This window comes from Trichoderma aggressivum, assembly GCF_033847375.1.
Source record: "Trichoderma aggressivum f. europaeum strain CBS 100526 chromosome Unknown scaffold_026, whole genome shotgun sequence".
NCBI classification, from domain to species: domain Eukaryota; kingdom Fungi; phylum Ascomycota; class Sordariomycetes; order Hypocreales; family Hypocreaceae; genus Trichoderma; species Trichoderma aggressivum.
The window spans coordinates 379,984-398,545 of NW_026946392.1; the positions used below are offsets into that span (position 1 = coordinate 379,984).

General features: G+C 53.2%; 6 protein-coding genes across 6 annotated transcripts; 4 read left to right on the plus strand and 2 right to left on the minus strand.

The window, feature by feature from the left end:
- Positions 1-89: 89 nt before the first annotated feature.
- On the plus strand, positions 90-2,231 carry Triagg1_6597 (uncharacterized protein; the record flags this gene model as incomplete). Its single annotated transcript, XM_062901238.1, has 1 exon — positions 90-2,231. One exon carries the CDS (start codon positions 90-92, stop codon positions 2,229-2,231), a length of 2,142 nt encoding a protein of 713 aa, XP_062754534.1.
- Positions 2,232-3,539: 1,308 nt separating this feature from the next.
- Triagg1_6598 (uncharacterized protein) lies at positions 3,540-4,971 on the plus strand (the record flags this gene model as incomplete). The annotated part of the gene is made up of 2 exons (XM_062901241.1): positions 3,540-3,712; positions 3,795-4,971. 2 exons carry the CDS (start codon positions 3,540-3,542, stop codon positions 4,969-4,971), a joined length of 1,350 nt encoding a protein of 449 aa, XP_062754535.1.
- A 647-nt stretch (positions 4,972-5,618) lies between these two features.
- Triagg1_6599 (uncharacterized protein) lies at positions 5,619-9,074 on the minus strand (the record flags this gene model as incomplete). The annotated part of the gene is made up of 5 exons (XM_062901242.1): positions 5,619-6,469; positions 6,564-6,842; positions 7,015-7,762; positions 8,180-8,363; positions 8,908-9,074. The coding sequence occupies 5 exons, from the start codon at positions 9,072-9,074 to the stop codon at positions 5,619-5,621; spliced, it is 2,229 nt and encodes a 742-aa protein (XP_062754536.1).
- Positions 9,075-11,500: 2,426 nt separating this feature from the next.
- Triagg1_6600 (uncharacterized protein) lies at positions 11,501-13,652 on the plus strand (the record flags this gene model as incomplete). The annotated part of the gene is made up of 3 exons (XM_062901243.1): positions 11,501-11,767; positions 12,014-12,154; positions 12,306-13,652. The coding sequence occupies 3 exons, from the start codon at positions 11,501-11,503 to the stop codon at positions 13,650-13,652; spliced, it is 1,755 nt and encodes a 584-aa protein (XP_062754537.1).
- Positions 13,653-16,134: 2,482 nt separating this feature from the next.
- Positions 16,135-17,021, minus strand: Triagg1_6601 (uncharacterized protein; the record flags this gene model as incomplete). Its single annotated transcript, XM_062901244.1, has 2 exons — positions 16,135-16,715; positions 16,784-17,021. 2 exons carry the CDS (start codon positions 17,019-17,021, stop codon positions 16,135-16,137), a joined length of 819 nt encoding a protein of 272 aa, XP_062754538.1.
- A 412-nt stretch (positions 17,022-17,433) lies between these two features.
- Positions 17,434-18,417, plus strand: Triagg1_6602 (uncharacterized protein; the record flags this gene model as incomplete). Its single annotated transcript, XM_062901245.1, has 2 exons — positions 17,434-17,540; positions 17,652-18,417. 2 exons carry the CDS (start codon positions 17,434-17,436, stop codon positions 18,415-18,417), a joined length of 873 nt encoding a protein of 290 aa, XP_062754539.1.
- Between the last annotated feature and the right edge of the window lie 145 nt (positions 18,418-18,562).

Sequence of the window (18,562 nt, forward strand, 5' to 3'; positions counted from 1 at the left end):
ACGCATCTCAGCGTCTGTGCAGTTCATCCATCATCCATCAGTCCTGTAAACACTCAAAATCAGACCATCTTAGTCAAACACCACAAACAATGCGAGGAGAGCCCGAGTCTGAGAGCGACTGGTCCTCGTCCGGCAGCGAGTCGCCGCCGCCAGCTCCTCCTCCTCCCCGTGCTCGCACTCATGCCCGCCCTCAATCTCATGCGCCTCCCCCTACCTCTAATCCGGAGCCGCATCATGGACATGCGCCAGCGCCAGCACCTGCGAGACGTCTAAGCATCGCAGGCCGTCTGCTGGGTTCCCTCAACCAAGTGCGTGCGCAAAATAGAGAGAACAAAGAGAACAAAGAGAACAGGGACAACCGGGAGAGAGCTAAACATGAGCCGCCGCCCCCTGAACGGAGGCGCTCGTCCGTCGCCGACAAATCGTCCCCCATGATGCGCATCAAATCGTGGTTGGATACATGCAATGGCCAGCATAACCACCACTGCGGCGGCGATGACGCTGACACAACCACCTGGCGCCCTACCTACTTTGTCGACTCTGTTGAGCGATGCTTGATCAAGGCCAAGCCGACAGATCGCTATCTCGCCTTGAGCTATGTCTGGGGCCCGCTGAACCCGCGTCGAGGAGGCCCCAACGCCGTGGTGCGGCTGCTCAAGTCCAATGTCGAAGCCTTCCAGTCAGAGCTCCCCGAGGTGGACATTCCCGAGACCATTCTCGACGCCATGTATCTGGCAAGGAAACTGGGCTTCCGCTACCTGTGGGTTGATCAGCTATGCGTTGTCCAAGATGACGATGTGGACAAAGACAACCACATTCGGCACATGCCTTACATCTTTGCGAATGCATACCTCACAGTCGCCGCAGCTTATGGCGACCTCTATACCGGCCTTCTCCCCATCAGTCCAAAGCGCCAGCGCGACTCGAAGGCTGGTGGCAGCGCCAAGGATCACAACGAATTGCTCCGGCAATCGAAATGGAACACCCGTGGGTGGACCCTGCAAGAGCTTCTCTATTCGCGCCGCACCGTTTTCTTCTTTCAAGATACCGTGACATGGGAATGCCACTGCGAGCTTTGGCAGAAAAGCTCCTCGAATATCATACCAAAGCTGCGAGGCAGTAATCGGCATGAATGTGTCAACCGCCTTTCTTCTGCCATTCTTGGCTATCAACACCCTCCATGGCCTGACTTGGACGAGTACGCTCGCATCGCAGCCGACTATAGCGCAAGGAGGGTGACACACGTCGAGGACACTTTGAGAGCATTCTCGGGCATCACCTCCATGCTCTCACGCACATTTTCCGACGGCTTCATGTATGGCATGCCGCTCATGTTCCTCGACGTCGCTCTGCTCTGGCGCCCACAGGCATCAATACGACGGAGGGCACCACCGCGGGCCCCCTTTCTTCCGTCATGGTCTTGGATGGGCTGGTGGTTTGACGGTGTGCCTGTTGACTTGGTGCTATGGAGAGCTGCAGCGGATTACGTCGAAGAGACAAGTCCGGCAAAAGTAGGATCCAACTCGAAACGGTTTCAGTCAATGCAAACTTTCAGGATAAAACCCACCATCACTTGGAACCTCACAGACAGGGCTTCCACGGTTCCCGTGAACAACACTGGGCTGCGGTTTCGAGATCTCCGCTCCCGCAAAAATGCTGGGACACCGCTGCCCCGAGGTTGGTCAAGGAGCGGGTCGGCTTTCAAACATGATAGCGACCGCGAGACCATTTTCAAGTATCCTGTGCCAGTGGTGGACCCCCCAAAGGATGGACAACACGCGCCAACAACCGCCGAGCAGACTTTCCCGGGACCGCTCCTGTCTTTCCGAACGGCTTCTGGGCACTTTGATGTCGACCTTGCCGATACTATGGCACCCAAGGATCATTCAAATCCTCAGCTCGCCATTGGAAACATTTGGAGCAAGAATGATAAATGGATTGGGGAGTTTCGAGCTCACGACGCGTGGATCGGCGTGCAGACGTCCAACCATGACGGAGGCGAAAAACTTGAGTTCATTGCCATCAGCACAGGAATGGAGCGCAAGGGCTCTTTTATCTTCACGCCGGAGAAATTCGAAGAGAACAAAGATGCAGACGGCATACTGGACTTTGTAAACGTGCTGTGGATTGAGAGAATTGGCAGTGTTTGCTACAGGAGGGGCATTGGGCATATCCTGCTCAAGGCTTGGAATGCACAAGTACGAGATCAGGTGGATGTTGTTCTCGGATAGGGGCTTCCCCTCTGAGAGACGACATGGTATCTCTGAAGAGAGGCCGTGAGGCATGGCGTTTGGGAGTCTGATTCGTGGAATCTTGGACGGTGGCAGTGGTGATTGTCGTTACCTGTTCTGTATTCGCATTTGTTCCTTTTATTTACGTTCATGTTCGATATGTTGACCTTTTACGATATTGCGTGTCTGGAGAATTAGCAGGCGGCTTAAAGAGACACAGTACCTACCTAGTAGTTAGCAGGCAATTTGATTTGATATAATTTCCCTCAGTATTGCCATATCTGGGTTGTTGTTGTGTATCACTTACTCAGAATCTTCACAACGAGAATTAGAGATTGACTTGTATTTTGCATGTGGCAGCCATGCACGACAAACATGCATTGCATCAGGGATCCATCACGTGGAGGCTTCCGGCTGGGCTCTTCGATTCACTTTCACCTATGCCCATACAGAGCCGATTGTGAAGAAGAATGCTGCCAATATTTCTCTCGGGGTGTGTTGGATTATCACTAGATTGTGTGACGATATTTCCTTTGTATACTACCTCCGTGCATTGATGAACTGACTAGCAGCTGTATGACATGGAAGCTCAAGCCTTGGTCCCACGGTGGCTTAGATGTTTTAGACAATGTGCTGTCACTTTGAGCTCCAGATGAATGACATTTCTTGACCATGTGCCAAATAACCGGATAGATGCTTTTTGTAACAGAATCCTTGTAATTTACATGTACTAACGTCAGATATTGAAGTCGTCACTGGAGAAGCACAAAGAACTGTGCTGTATTTCCTCTTCAGGATCAGAGCAGTTCTCACAAACCCACCAAACACGCCCGCGTCTTAGTAACGCCGGGTACCTGCTACCCCAGGCCGCATCGACGCTAAAGCGCCCTGTAGCCTCAGCGGCAAACTCCGCCTGACCAACTCCGTCTTTAGCGGCCGCCCAGCTTACCTTACATGCTTCCAGGTTCCGACGTCAACGCTCTCGAAAACCCTCCAGCTCCTTTTATCAAACGTCACGAGTTCTGCTCTTTGTTCTTGCTCACGCGACCGACCCGCCAATGCCTGGATAGACAGGCGTGAGGGATACACCAAAGTCCCTTTCTTCTCGTTCTTTCACACCGAGGCCCGGAGAAACGGAAAATCGTCAAACGGTCAGCGGCTAATCGACTCGATACAAACATCAACGCCAAAACCCGAGTGACGCCAAACACGCCGATTACCATCTCTTTCCTCAGAGGAGGCCGACGTCGTCAAGGCTTTAATCAAAACACACCTCTGCTCGGGGCCAGCGGAATCTGATTATAGAAGATGGCTTCGAGACCAGAGTACCAGTCATTAGCGGATGTGGAGGATCACGCAGCAGCCTCAGACGAAGATTCGGCGCTGCTAGGAGGCCTGGACGAAGACAGCAACGATGTACCCTTTTCGCGGATCGAATATGCCATCTTTTGCTTCCTGGGCATGGCCATGCTCTGGGCCTGGTACGCACAAAAGACACCGTCTCTCTCTAGATACATGCAAAAAAAAAAAAAAAAAAAAGCTAATGTAGTTGTTTCTCAACAGGAACATGTTCCTCGCCGCCGCTCCATACTTCGCATCCCGCTTCGCCGGCGACTCCTGGATAGAAGCAAACTTCCAGTCCACCATCCTCACCGTCTCGACCCTCACGAACCTCGTCTCCTCCCTCATCCTCTCCCACATCCAACACTCCGCCTCGTACCCCTTCCGCATCAACCTCGCCCTCGTCATCAACACCGTCATCTTCAGCCTTCTCACGGGCTCCACGGCCGTCTTTCTCGATGCCTCGCCGCGCCAGTACCTGGGCTTTGTGCTCACCATGGTGGCATGTACCTCTTGGGCCGCCGGCCTGATGCAAAACGGCGCGTTTGCTTTCGCCGCCGGCTTTGGCCGATCCGAGTACATGCAGGCTCTCATGGTAGGCCAGGGCGTGGCCGGAGTTCTGCCTTCCATCGCGCAAGTCGTCTCCGTGCTCGTCTTCCCTCCTAGCAAAGAAAACACAGTCGCAGGCGAGGGCGCTGGACAATCCTCCGCCTTCTACTACTTCCTCGCCGCCGTCGTCATCTCCTTGGTAACCCTCGTGGCCATCATCCCCCTGGTCCGTCGACACAACCGCCTGGTAGCCGACCGTCTTACAGAGCACCTCGCCTCCTCCATGGCCAGCATCGAAGAGGCCGAGCGCGCCACGCGCAAAGTCGTCTCCCTGCTGCACCTCCTCAAGAAGCTCCGCTGGCTCGCCTTCGGCGTGGCCCTCGTCTTTGCCGTCACCATGTTCTTCCCCGTCTTCACCGTCAAGATCCTTTCCGTGCACAAGGACGGCGGGATCCTCTTCCAGCCCGCCGTCTTCATCCCCGTCGGCTTCCTCTTCTGGAACATTGGCGATCTTCTGGGCCGCATCGCCACCATGCTGCCCTTTTCGCTCTCCCACAGGCCGGCCCTGCTCTTCGCGCTGGCCGTGGCCCGAGTCGCGCTCCTCCCGCTCTACCTCCTCTGCAACATCAACGGCCGCGGCGCCATCATCCCGAGCGACTTCTTCTATCTCTTCATCGTCCAGCTTGTCTTTGGCCTGACCAACGGATGGGTTGGATCGAGCTTCATGATTGCTTCGGGCGAGTGGGTTGAAGACAACGAGCGGGAGGCTACCGGTGGATTCATGGGCCTGTGCCTGGTGGCCGGCCTTGCATCGGGAAGTTTATTGAGTTTTACGATATCTGACATCTAGCCATCGCATGAACTGGTCGTTTCAAAGGCGTTATCATGGGGCGTGTATGGTATCTTAATTTTATGGGAGTGACATTCAACATCCCAGGTTTGCTAATCTACAGCTATGTAGTGTAAATTACCAGATACTAGAGGAATAGCTATAGTAACGAACACTAGAGAAATATAGCTATAATAGCAGAGAGGAGCAATGGTAACAGAATCTACCTACCTAGGTACTCGTAGGACTCTCCGCGATCGCCGGGTTGCTGTATAGCTATATATAGACCTTTTAGGCAATTCATTTGAAAAGAATACGAAGCCATCTAATCTATCGCAAAATACAACTGAAAGAAATATATACGGAGAATAATGGTATTTTGTAAAAACCCAGTTAAGACCGAAAAGTGCCGCCGTTCTGTATTCCATGCAGCTTTATCCCATCGCTTCCCATAACCCATTTCGCTGCGTCCGCCAGTACGCATTTCCTCCTACCTTGGTAGCCTTTTGACGCCTCCTTTTAAAAAGTCCCCATGCCGATTTTAGACACAAGACAAAAGAGAAGAAGAAGGAGAAAAAGAAGAGAGAAAAAAAAGGAACAAAGGTAAAAGCTGTTCGCCTACCAAAAAAGGACCAAAAACCGACTATAATTCCATAGCGCCAGATTCTTTATCCTCGTCTAGGATCGCACCTCAGAGGGTTGTCATAAATAGAATCCGATTGTGCGCCTCCCATCTCTCGTTTAAAGGGCGCCAGGCCCTTGTGTAACGCCGCCAGATCCGCCGCATGCCTGTATACCGTTTTCCCCGTCTTCGCTGAAGGAGGAAAGCCACTATTTTGGTAGCTCGAGTGCTTATTATGTTTCGTAGTATTATCTTCCATGAGAAGAATGACTGCATCTCCCGTCCGAGGCTTCCCCGACCACTCCAGCGAGCACAGTGACGGCGGATGATAGTATGAGTCGTCGCAAGCAATCCAGTCAGCGGTATAGAAGCCACCCTCAATGAGGTCTTGCTCCGTTCCGCGCCAGTGGTTAAACTTCTTTTCAGGGTCTTTAAAGTCAAAGTCGCCAAAACGAAGTTTAATTTCCTCGTCGTCGTTGGATGGAACAAGTGCAAAGCATGTACAGTCGCGCAACGTCATGGCAACGACGAAATCCAAGTTTGTAGGACGTAGCAGAGGCCCCACATGATCGAGGCTCTTCTGGCAGTCCCTCAGCTTTTGGATTGCCTTGTGGTGGATGATTTTGTCGAGAATAGCCTGGATGCGCTTGTCATCCTGCTGGGCAGCGAATTGCGGAGCTATTCGAAAGGGTGACGCGACTTGCCGAGGACAGTCGGGATTTGCAAGCGCAATCGGGCAGGGCCGCCTTTCAGGGCGCGGAGGTTTCGAGCCGGGCGTTTTCAGATAGTTGCGAAGTTCCAACGCACACTGCCTGCATCTGATGGCACCTTTGGGGGCGCTGGGTGATTGTAGCAGCCATTTGGGTTTAAATTCGACAAGGATGGACCCATCGTCGCCTTTGATTGCCTTGTTAGTACGTAGTCGCAGAAGGTTGAAGGAGCCGCATTATATATAGCAACTTGGACGTAAGCATGTGACTAAGGTACTCACCCTTGGGCCGCATGTCCTCCACAAGAAAGCCCCAAGATGCGTGGCCAATGAAGGAGCCTTGAAACTTGGGCTTGCGTTGGTGGTTCATGTCCCGAAGCATGGCATTGAGGTCATCCACAATGCCGGATTTATGCAGTACCACCAGCTCCTGGGACACAGCATGTTCGCCTAGGTGCGGCTGAATCTCACGGATGAAGAATTCCTGTTGGCGGAGATAATAGTCGGACGAGGTTGGAGCGCGGCCAAGAGATGGTGCTTTGGCCACCCTCAGGAGCTTGCCTATGAGAGAAGGGGGCACGAGTTAGCAAACAGTCGCTGTGCATTGGGCTTGTGTAACCGCATTCTTAGCGTGGACGAATGAGTGTCTCGATGCCTTGACAATGCAGGGCTGTGGGGATCTATCGCCATCAGGGTAATTGGCTGTGCGGTTCCCGGCCTCGGCCTAACGTACCTTGAAACTGCGCACCGACGCGACTGCCTGGGGGCAATTTGGGCAATTCGATCTCGAAGACGGCGTTGGCGGCGCCTTCGCCAACCAGCCTGACAGGCTTTGTGCCTCGCGGCAGGATGCTGACCAGAGGTTGGTACGCGCCGCCGCCGTCGACGCCGTTGTTGCCACCCATATCCAGGGCGGGATCAACGTCCTGGACTCGGAGTTGGGGGCGTTGTCTGGTTCGTGGTCGAGTCCGGCCTTGGTCGTACTCGTAGCCGCCGTTGGTGTTGTGTTGATTGTCGTCGTCGCAGTCGCATCTACGGTCGCGCGAGCGGTCATAGCTCATGGCCCGCAGCCGGGCCATGTCCGCCGAGCTGACTGCGACAGCCTCATCGTCCGAGTCCTCGGCCAGCGAGTCGGCATTGGAGGGCGATTCTCTGCCGGCATCAGAAAGGAAGTCGTCGTCGAAGCAGTAGTCGCCGGCAACGGAGGAGCCGTTATTGGAGGCCGAGTCTTCGACAAGCTGGGGTGGCAGCTGCAAGAAGGTCTGCGGCTTCATGATTGGGGACGGTCGCGGGCCCGTCCTGCAGGCCCTGCTGCAAGGGCTGCAAGGCACTGAGTCGGGGGGTGTGATAGCGCTGTGGCGGTACGTCTCAGGGAGCACGGAGGCCGGGCCAGCGGTCGAGAGGCATGCGAGTGAGTCGATTAGGAATAGCAGTTCGAAGGGAGAGTTCAAAGGTGAGACAAGGAAAAAAGCGATATCGCCCTAGGTCGGATGTTTCGATGTACCCGGCCGTAGTATAAGGCAACTTGCGAATAACGTCTGTTGGGTGCGCTTCCCCCTTGGCTGGGCTTTTTTTCCTTTTCTCTTGGCCCGGGTTCCGATGTTGAATTAAACGGCCAAAGAGTGGAGAGCTGGAGCGGCGGCGTTATCCTTGCGTGGAAATTAGATGTCGTATTTGGTTGGCGAAGGAGGAAAGTCGACAGAGATTTTCGCAGGAGATGTTGGTCGGGTCGAGTCGAGGTGAGAAAGGGGGAAGAAGAAGACGCGGGTCGTCGATAGTAGATTTAGAGTTTAAAGACTTGACGGATCGAGGCCGCCCGCTATGGCCAGCTTATTATGACTGCCATTCATTGACTTATTACGCCGCACCTTTAGTAAGAGTTACAGGCACTGGCACACGCGTGTGTAGGAAGATGGAAGTGAGATATACCAGACAAGACGGACGACGTCGGCGTGGGAGCGAGGCGAGGCAAGGGAGGGCAGTGATGTGCTCAGGTCGTCGGCATAGTGTCGTGTGGCGTGGCGCGGCCAGCCTGTGATCTGAGCTGCGAATCTGACAACTGGGATCGGATTGGAATAGGTGCTAAGGCAGACGCTAGTACGAGCAGCTGGAGGCAATAGTACGGAGTAGGATCATGTACCAGACAATCCCTGCGAGTGTATGTGTGTATCGTGCAGTGTATTAATGCCAGGCACTCACTGATGCAAGACACGATCCAAGCGGAAACTTGTGATGATGGCAAACCGCATACCAAGTACTTCCATGTCTTTCCCCCCCTTTCGTGGTGGCGTCCAAAAGGCTCAGCCAGTCACTCAAACCCCTCGCAACAACGAGCCCAGGGCAAAGAACCGCTCACTGGCCGGACGTAATATTGGGTCTGGCCTCTATCGTGCCGACTTGGCAGAGTGCGAGCTGAAGTCGCATCCAGTGACGTGCATTTCCCCCCTTGACTCCGGCTCCGCTGCAGACGCTGGACTATTTCCGGGCAACGGCAGAACCGAGGGCACGGTGGTGGTTGTTGCTAAAGAAACATGCAAGAGTCGGTCTTCCAATCACAGCCGCCATGTCCCAAGCAGCTCGGCGGCTTACAACCTACACAGCTGGGCAGGGCTGAAGCACCGCTTACATGTGGAAGAGAGGCTGATTCGGCTTCTGGCAGCGGCGGTTGGATGCTGGGGACGCCCGTGCGGCCTCCCCTCCCTGCTCGCGAACCGCTTCCTCCTTCTGCTGCCTCGACCTGTGAATGGTGCCCGGATCGCGAATGCCACCACCACATGTCACGATGCTGAACATGGTGGGCTGATGCTACATGTACATACGGCCGCGCTCCTTCAGCGTTGTCTGGTTGGCTTTTGTGCGCACAAGGTGCTAGTCGTTAGTGGTGCAGTTGTACCAGAGATGAGTGTGCGCCTGACCGTGTACATGTATGCATGTCTGACTCGGAGGCGATGCATCACAGGGCACCCACGTACTCGTAGCCTCGGGAGACCCTTTGCCTGCCTCTCGGCTCCCCTCTATCTTCAGATTAGCACCATGCGCTTCGGGCCAAGACTACATACTCGTATGTAGCCAGCATACCTTGAGAGCATGATGACGGCATCTGGGATCGCCAACGCAAAAGGCAACATACTTACCTACCTGTACTTGTGCAGTACCCAACCTGTGCCTGTGCTAAGGTATCTACACACCTAGGAACGTAGCAATCTACCCCGTACGGATACTGCCGCATACACACGAGATATTAAACGGCACCCCTTGCCCCGGATTTACGGTCCCTGTGATGTCATTAGGGGGCCAGCCACATGCGCTCAAAGGTGCCTTGGACCCCCGCATGCGGCATCAGAAAAACGTCGAGATGCAGGACACACTCCCCATCGAGACGTCAGTCAGCAATCTGTTCTGCTGTGCTACCAGCCCATGCAACTTCTTGCACCCAGTTCCTGGCCTCCGTGGTCGGGCCTCCATCCAACTTGACCTGCCCAAATCATGCTCTGCATCGCTAGTGGCTTCAGCGTTCTATTGGCCTTCTTCGTCTTCTCTTCCTTTGGGAGTAGTCGTCCAATACCCTGGCAATTCTAAAGCGTTCCTGTGCGGAGTAGACGAGGGTAACGAAGCATTAATGGGATTGCCCACCTTGGCTAGTCTTGCGTAAGTAATTATCGCAGCTCTTGCGACAGTCTGGCAACGTACGAGTATGGAGTACACTGGTGTATATATACCTGCTGCCGCTGTCGCCGCGTTTCCCCAGATCTAGAGATATTATTACCAGGTTCTGTCTACTAATCTACACCTATCGATACTTATACCTACGGATACCCAAGCACCGAATAGTAGTCTGATTCTTGTTGAGATGATGGATTTCCAAACTGGGCCAATCCCGTCAGTATTCTCCGCCTCCCGATGCATCCAGCCATTTGCGGAATATCGTACGGTAAGGGGACGGTTTGGACAGTGCGAACATTGGGGATTGCGCATGATTCTCGTCCCGAAAAGTGCCATGCGTCCTGCTCCGACCTCTACCTGTATCTCCCGGCTGGTCCTCCTCTAATGCCGAGTTTGGACAACTTAGCCGACATTAAGCAGCAATGCTAATATTAGCTCGTTTCGTCTCCTTATGCAGCTTGCGAAACTCAAAAACGCGTCTTCTGATGGAAACATTGGCATTGATTGGGTTTTTGGACCAAAGGGCTGGTGCGGAAAAGACATTCTACGCGTCTCCTCGCATCGTCCACGTAGGTTGCTGTCTTGGTAGCTGCAAGGAGGTACTCAATTCTTGCCACTCGGTATCCGATCATCGCCCCCTCATTATGCGCCGTGATTTGGCATTGAGTTGTTGCAGATTGCAGATCTTGGCTATCCGTTTGCGCACTGGGCGTGTATACGAGAAGGGGGAGCTGTTGGCAACACTCGTACATTCCGGCCAGCCGATCGATAGGCTTGGCCGTCAGCTGATTATATGAGTTGAAGCAATAAAGCAAGTGTCGCGATCAGGAGACATGCGCCATCCAACTCGGCTAACACTGCCGCTGGTTCGTCCTGGCACTGCATACACTTTGGCCTGCATATCGACACTGTCCCCGTACCAGTAAGCATGCAGTCGTTGCTGATTGCGTTTTGTGCTCCCAGAGTGGGCAGATGCGAAGCCCGCCCGCGACATATTCTGCACAGTGCCGCCCGCACGGCATCGACGCCAGCGGTGGACTTTACAGGCAGAGCCCGCGGACGAGCCCGCCTGAAGGCGCCCCACCGGTCGACGGTCTAGCGGGTTGTTTCAGCGGCCTGATGCGCCTACCGCACCATCCGTGCGTCCGCGCCATACATACCGAGCTCCCAGGCCTAGCTGGAGAAAAATTTCTGGCGCCCACTTATGTGCTGTGCTTCGCTACGCAGCTTCTCCGAATCTTGGGCCTCAGCTCTTCCAACTCTTAATAGCGTCATCTCCACGACCTTGCTCCTCCCACCTCCGCGTTACCTTTGGCTCAGACTCTTCCATCTTGATTCTTTTTTTTGCAGCCTATTCTTCCAGAGCTTTCATTCGTCACTGCTCTCGCTTCTTTTATCGAACCGCATCGCTACTGCTGCAGACAAGCCCCTGCTTACAAGCCCCAAGCGTCTTCCACGATCGATCCCCACCCACAGAAGGAAAAAAAGCTGCCTCTCACGGCCTATGACGGCCAGCGCCCTGCACATGGTCTCGAGATAACGACTGCCATTTCAACATGGCCTTCAACTTCAACTGGTCGCCTTTAACGGCCGACGCCGAGTTCTACTCGCGTGCCCGAGACCTGCTCACAAAGGCCCTGAACAAATCGCCTAAACCGCCCATTATCGTCGATGACATCCTCGTCAGCGAATTCAACTTGGGCACCGTCCCACCCGACCTGGAAATCCTGGAAATTGGAGACCTTGCAGAGGATAGATTTCGAGGCATTTTCAAAATGACCTACTCTGGAGACGCCTATTTGACGCTCAAGACGCGGGTTCAGGTACGTTTGGCAGCTTTGGGAGACCTCTTCGGCTCCATACCCGTAATTTTTTTTTTCCTTTTTTCGTCATGGAGCTCCCTCGCGCCGCGCCGGAAACCCGATAATGCCCGAAGCACTTATGAATCGCGCCACCATAACAACGCCTCTCAATCGCGCTGCGCTTTTTCGGTTACTGCTGGCATGGGCGGCAGTCAATTGATGAAGACTGCGACAATGAGCTGGATAAGCGTCTGGCTCGCTAGGCAGCGAGCTTTGAGATATCGCGCGGTCGGGATGCAATTCGTCATTGCCGGCATTACCGTCGATCGCTTAGCTCTCGGCGCACTGCACACAAAAAACCAGCTGCTTCGAGCTTTCACTCTGGAACTGGGTCCGGCTTTATTCCCGGTTCGCAATGCGACTCATACATGAGAATGGTCTCCTTGCATGAATTGGCTTTTTCAAATCAGATTTCACATTTATTTCTTTTTCGCCTTTGTGGCGGGGTTGAGGCAGCTTTGCATATCCTGAGCAATTGGGTGGCTAACACGATATCCAGGCCAATCCACTCAATACCTATCTCTTCTCAAAACCAGAATTCACCTCTCCACAGCCGCTGGCCGCAGCCTCGGGCCTGACGATCCCCCTCTCAATTACCCTGTCCGATATCAAGCTATCGGCCTTCATTATCCTGGTCTTCTCGAAACAAAAGGGACTGACCTTGGTGTTTCGCAATGACCCGCTCGAGTCTCTCAAGGTCTCCTCGACCTTTGATTCGATCCAATTCGTGCGGGACTATCTGCAGCGGACTATTGAGCAGCAATTGCGAAACTTGATGATGGATGAGCTGCCAGCGATTATTCATCGCTTGTCTCTCCAATTGTGGTGTCCAGACCAGGCCAATAAGGGCGTGGAAACCCCGAAAGAGGAGACGGACGAGGAGGGGGTGAACCCGCTGTCAAGCCCACCTCTGGACCCTGTTGATGCCAATGGCAACCCGCTGGACCCAAGCGCCATCTCGGAAATCTCTTTGAATGGCGGAGGCGAGACACAGTCGCTCTTCTCCCAGAAGAATCTCCTGCGTCTCGCTGCGCTAACCGATTCTCATCGGACCCTTTCTCTGTTTACACCCGGTATACGGGACGTGGTATTCCGAGCTTGGTCGGGCTGCGCCGACCGCACTGATGCCGCCACTCCGTCGGTTTCGTCTCCCAATCGTGTGAGGACAAACTCACACGCCGGCGTCACAGGCACCACATATACATTTTCTGACACGGGAAGCACCCTGCACGGCTCGATATCTTCACGGCCTTCTTTTACCACCACCATTAATGCCTCCACAGGCTTGGGCGTTGGCAACAATGTTCGATCAAGGCAGGGTCGCAAGAAGAAGAACCGTGTGGTCAATCTCAGGAAGACCAAGTCGGAAGCTGTCACTCCAGAAAACCAATCCGAAGCTGGATCCAACACACCCGTTTCGGTCAACATTCCCCTCTCGGAGCCCTTATTCGACAACTCAATACCTGAAGAAGATGAGCTGCCAGATGATCCTTTCATCACCGATCATTTCAACCCACAGACGCTCATGACCGACATGGGCGAGAACTCACTCACCTTGGAGGAGCTCACGTCCGCCTTGAAGGACTTGAAGATGCTGGCTGACGCCACGGCTAACAGTCGTAAGGCGACTCCCGAAAAAGGCAGCCCTCGGGAGACTCCCGGTGCCAAGGCTCAGTCATCGCCTGACCTTCTAGACCAAGACTGGGTCATGAAAATGGCGAGTGAGATCGCACGCCGCGTCTATGACGAGAAGCGGTCCCAGCAACGGGGCAAGTGGGATGAGTCTGAGGACGCCCCGCCCCCGGCATACGAGGCATCGCCCTCGCCTCAGTCCCCATGCCATTGACCATCAGCCCGGAGCCGAGCTGAGTGGAGGCATGGAGAAGACATGAGCTTGCTACCCCCTACTATTCGCTCCCTACGAAGCCTGTTCCAACTGTCCCCCTCCACTAGGGATGTGCAGACTGGACCAGACTTGAATTTCCTTTCCTTTGTTTATTTTCCTTTGTTCAATGGCATTGTGCTGTAAAGTATGAATATGTATAGATATATACATGCACGTACGCAAACATGGGTTTCTTTTACCTCGGCGTTTTATGGAGGGAAGGACCTCAGGGAATGCACGGCACGCATCACAAATCACGTACACACGGGACAAAGAGGGCAGGCAGGATTCAAAAAGCAGAAGCAAAAAAGATTGGCTAGGATTAATACCGGGTGGGGTTGGGATGGTGTTTTTTGGTTGCATGATTTGATACCCGGATATGCACTTGAACAAGACAAATGGGTCCAGAAGTGTTTACTTTCCATGTTTCTTGAGTGGTCTGCCGTCCCTTTTTTATATGGAGCCGTCTGTGAGCAGACGTGTACGATGGATGATGCGTGCCTCTTTTTTCTTTTTCTTTTTACTTCTTTTTTCTTTTTCACATGTTTAGCCGCGCCAACCCCCATATTTGCATTGGCCACCCCCGGCGTGCGTTGTTTTGATACGTCAAAAGGTTGGGATGTTCGGGTCGGGATTTATTGCCAATGTGGGGGGACGGGACGGGCTTCTTTTCATGTGCATGGTGTTTACACCACCTCCGCGGCATATGCTCATGATTTGGATTCTTTTCTGTTTTTGTTTGAGCGTTGAGCGTTCACAAGGCATTGTATTACTAGAGATGTCTTTCATTTGCCTCCCTTTTTCTCCCTCCTCGGGATTCATATCACCAAGAGAGGAGAATGAAAAGGGGGCGTTGTATTATTAGTACGATGCGTATTGTGTACTACTATCATCGTGTACTTGTATTGGGATATTGGATCGGGGTACGGATCGGGGATCGGGATACAAAAAGACAGACGCAACTCCAATCTGCAGAGAATGATTACAGCGAAGCTGCTGTAAGCTCTGGACCACTCGCCCGTGTATCACTCGCATATATGTGCATGTATGTCTCTGCTGCTTGATGATGTGCTTTCTGCCTCGTCACGTCAGTGTAAGTCGATGGTGATGTTTGTGTCAGGCTTCCTTTTTTTTTCACCGCAATTCTCGGCTGTGCGTATTTTTTTTTCATATGTAGGGGCGGCAGGCAAACGATATTTTAGGGTTCACATGATCAGGTTCGCGCGTCAAAGAGGGTGTGCGCAAGTGTTCACCCGGCCGTTGTGAGCCTTGTAGCTTGCTAGCATCCCACTTGGGCGGTTATCCAACATGCCAATGAGAGATGCCTTACTCTTGGATGCTGGAATACCACCATCTACAAATAGGTACATATAGAGTAACATCAAGGGGAAAATATTTGTTGAGGGTTGTGATACCACCTGCTTTTATAGTAACTTGCTGTTTTATTTCATTTTTTGCTGCCTTTACTTTTTACTCTTTGCTGTTAATGGCCTGCTTGGAACGCTACGCTATGCCCCTACGGCGAGCATTTATATCTCTCATATATATGGAGTCTCCGTTACCCTAAGTTTATGCAGCTACCACAAACAAGGGCAGGTCTCCAAGCAGTGGGGAAAGCATGTGTCATCACAATCGTCCAACCGTTTGATGCTTTCTTCTTCCTTCTCCCTTCGTCCAGTGGCTACCATCAAGAGATGGACACTGAGGCCAATGCAGCTAAGCGGTAGCATCAACAAGTAGTGCCTCATTCCCATTGCATCTTCTTCCACATACCCCCCCCCTTACCCCCCCCCCCCCTCCTCTTCTCCAACCATTCGTGCCTAAGCAGATTTTTGATCGAGGGGTCAAGTAGATTCGTATGCACTCTCCAGTACTCCGTAGATGTCTGGTACAAGCCCCAATAGCCCATCTTCTGCCACCATGACCGCAGCCCATAATCTCAGCAAAGTGGCAGTGGTGCCAAAGCTCAGTCGGATACGGCAGGGATTCGGGCTGACAATCGCGTCCGAATCATCGCTCTTGGCTCGTTCTCCTCCCCCTCATTCATGCGGCCGTCCGCTGCGGCCTGCGGCAAACGTTGCTCGCCGCCAAGATCCTGCTTTTGCTGCGTTGAAAAAGACTCCAAAAATACAAAGTGCGAAAAAAAAGTGGCCCGATGCGCTGGCAGCCTATGGACCAACGAATCCAAGAGGGAGAGCACGCTTTCTGGCGATGGCATCCTGCTTGAAACACCGGTAGCAGCCACGCTTTTTTCAACCCGGTGCGAAACAGAGGCGGGGTGCTGATCCAGGAGATGCATAATGCATGATGAAACCTCTTGCTAATGATCCACGGATTTCCTCTTGGATTTCGGTCGTCGGGGCCCGAATTAGTACTATGAATCTCGGCGGGGGCGCTTCTTTTTCCGTTGAGGCCGCCGCGGCATTGATGGCGTTCCTCCTTTCTATGAAGTCTTCGCCGCTGCTGCTGCGTTCTCGGCCTTGAGTTGAGCCAACTGCTCTTCCTTCTTCTTCAGCTCGGCCAGGAGCTGCTTGGCCATCTGGTCCGTCTTTTGCTGAGCGTCCGAGAGCTTCTTAATCTCAGCGGCCTCCGTCTCCCGACTAAACGGCTGGCCGGGCCGGTTCGTGTTTGGAATCATGGCCGTTCGTTCCCAAACATCTCCACTGTCCGGCGCGGGGAGTGGCGGAGGCGCGCGGTTCTTTCCCTTACCTTTCCCCTTGCCACTTCCGCCGGCCGGCTTCCATCCCTTGGGCACGGCGCCAGAGGTGAGGATCTGGTAAAATGCTTCGTAGGGCTCGTTGAACAGCTGCTCTTCATAGCTCCAGGCCCGGACCTCGCCGTTTGACGCCAGCATGGACTGCTTCTCCTCCTCGGTTCTACCGTAGGGGTGGAGGCGCAGATAATGATACAGCGTTTGCGGCTTCTCTCCCGAGTCATTGACGTAATATAGCTTTATCGTGATATCAAACTCTCCCCATCCTGTTTCGTTGACGACGAACGGCTTGCCGGGCTCTCCTTCGACCACTGCTCAACAGTTAGCAAACACAGCTCGGGAGACCACTACCACACCAGAGAGCGAACGTGATGCTTACTCCGCACGTAGTTTGGAATAGACTCATGTAGCTTAAACTGTACACGTCGCAACCAATACGTGATGTCTGTATCCTCCATGCCCCGTACAAAAACCTGCCATGAGTGCGTGTGATTGTCAGGCGCCCCAGGCGGTCGTGGATTCGAATCCGAAAAGGGAAGCGCCGTGCTGCCAACGACAAACGGTCGTCGGATCTGCGTCAGCTTGACACGCTTTCCGAATTGATTCGACGGCGCCATGCTGTTGTGAAATTTCGAGCCTCGCAGCCACAGTCGAGTCGCGTCGATGGTGGGAAAAAAAAAGAGGAAGAACCAAAGTCGAGAAATGCACGGCACTTGTCAGCCTTGCAGTTATGTCATCGGGATCCGCTATTTCTCAGCCAATCAAGCTCGCGTATTGACCAAGCTTCAGTAGTTAGAGTTGTTCAGCCTTGTATGCACTAATAAGCTCTTGCTTAGCTACCTAGTAGGTGCATGATTTCATCGACTTCCTCATGGCCTGATTCCACTTTAGAGCTTGCATCCTCTCGAATTCTAACTCACATAACCAATTAATTGTCAATTTTACTTGTCAACGCAGCTACCCATCGTAATCTTCTCTCTCTATAACTCACCATCTTATCATAATCCACATTTTCATTCTATTCCGGCCATGGCAGCAGCGGCCAAGAAGCTCATCGTCTGTGGAGGCAACGGCTTCTTGGGGTCCCGAATCTGCAAACATGCTGTAGCTAGAGGTTGGGATGTGACATCAGTCAGGTAAGCAATTCACACGCGGTGCAATTTATTTGATTAGTTTCATCATGAGAAACAAGTATCCCCCATTAAAGCCGCCCTTCATGAACTCGATTGCTCACATATATGAAAAAGTCGCTCCGGAGAGCCCCGTTGGGATTCCGTCACATCAAGCGCCACGCCCCCTCCTTGGGCCCATAAGGTCTCATGGGAGCGAGCCAACATCCTCGAACCTTCAACGTATGCGCCGTTGCTCAAGGGCTCCGACTATGTCGTTCACAGCATGGGGATCCTCTTGGAGGCGGATTACAAGGGCGTCATATCCGGCCGAGAATCCCCCATCTCAGGGCTTCAAAAAGCTTTTGCCTCGGCACGAGATCGAGGAGTCGATCCCATACATAGCCAGCCCGGCGAGACCATCAAACCGCCTAACCCCAAGGACCAGATGTCCTACGAAGTCATGAACCGTGATAGCGCCATCTCACTTGCCAAGCATGCTGCCGCCGAGAACGCCAGCGCCTTCTGCTTCATCTCAGCCGCAGCTGGAGCACCGGTCCTACCTCATAGGTACATCTCCACCAAGAGAGAGGCCGAGAGCTCCATTACCACCAACTTTCCTCAAATGCGCGGTGTCTTTATGCGGCCGCCCTTCATGTACGATAGCTCACGCAAGATCACAATGGGTCTCGCTGCAGCAACCGGTGCTGGTGCCTTATTCAATACCTTGACAGGAAACGTCCTCAAGGGCTTCATGGGCGCGGCTGGAACCAAACCACTTCAGGTTGATACAGTTGCCGAGGCCGTAGTCGAAGCGCTTGCGGATGAGACAACAAAGGGCCCCGTGGAGCCTGAGCAGATTGAGGAGCTTGCGTCAAAGGGTTGGAGGAAGTCAATGCTGTAAACAAAAAGTTTATGTATCATTAAAAGTAAAAGTTCGTGCGTCTATATGTACAGAATAATTCTGAAACAGGCGAGGGAAAACTCCCCTTAAGCAATTTCAACCATGGAGTCCGTATCCCCAATCAGCGCCTCATAAAACTCGATAA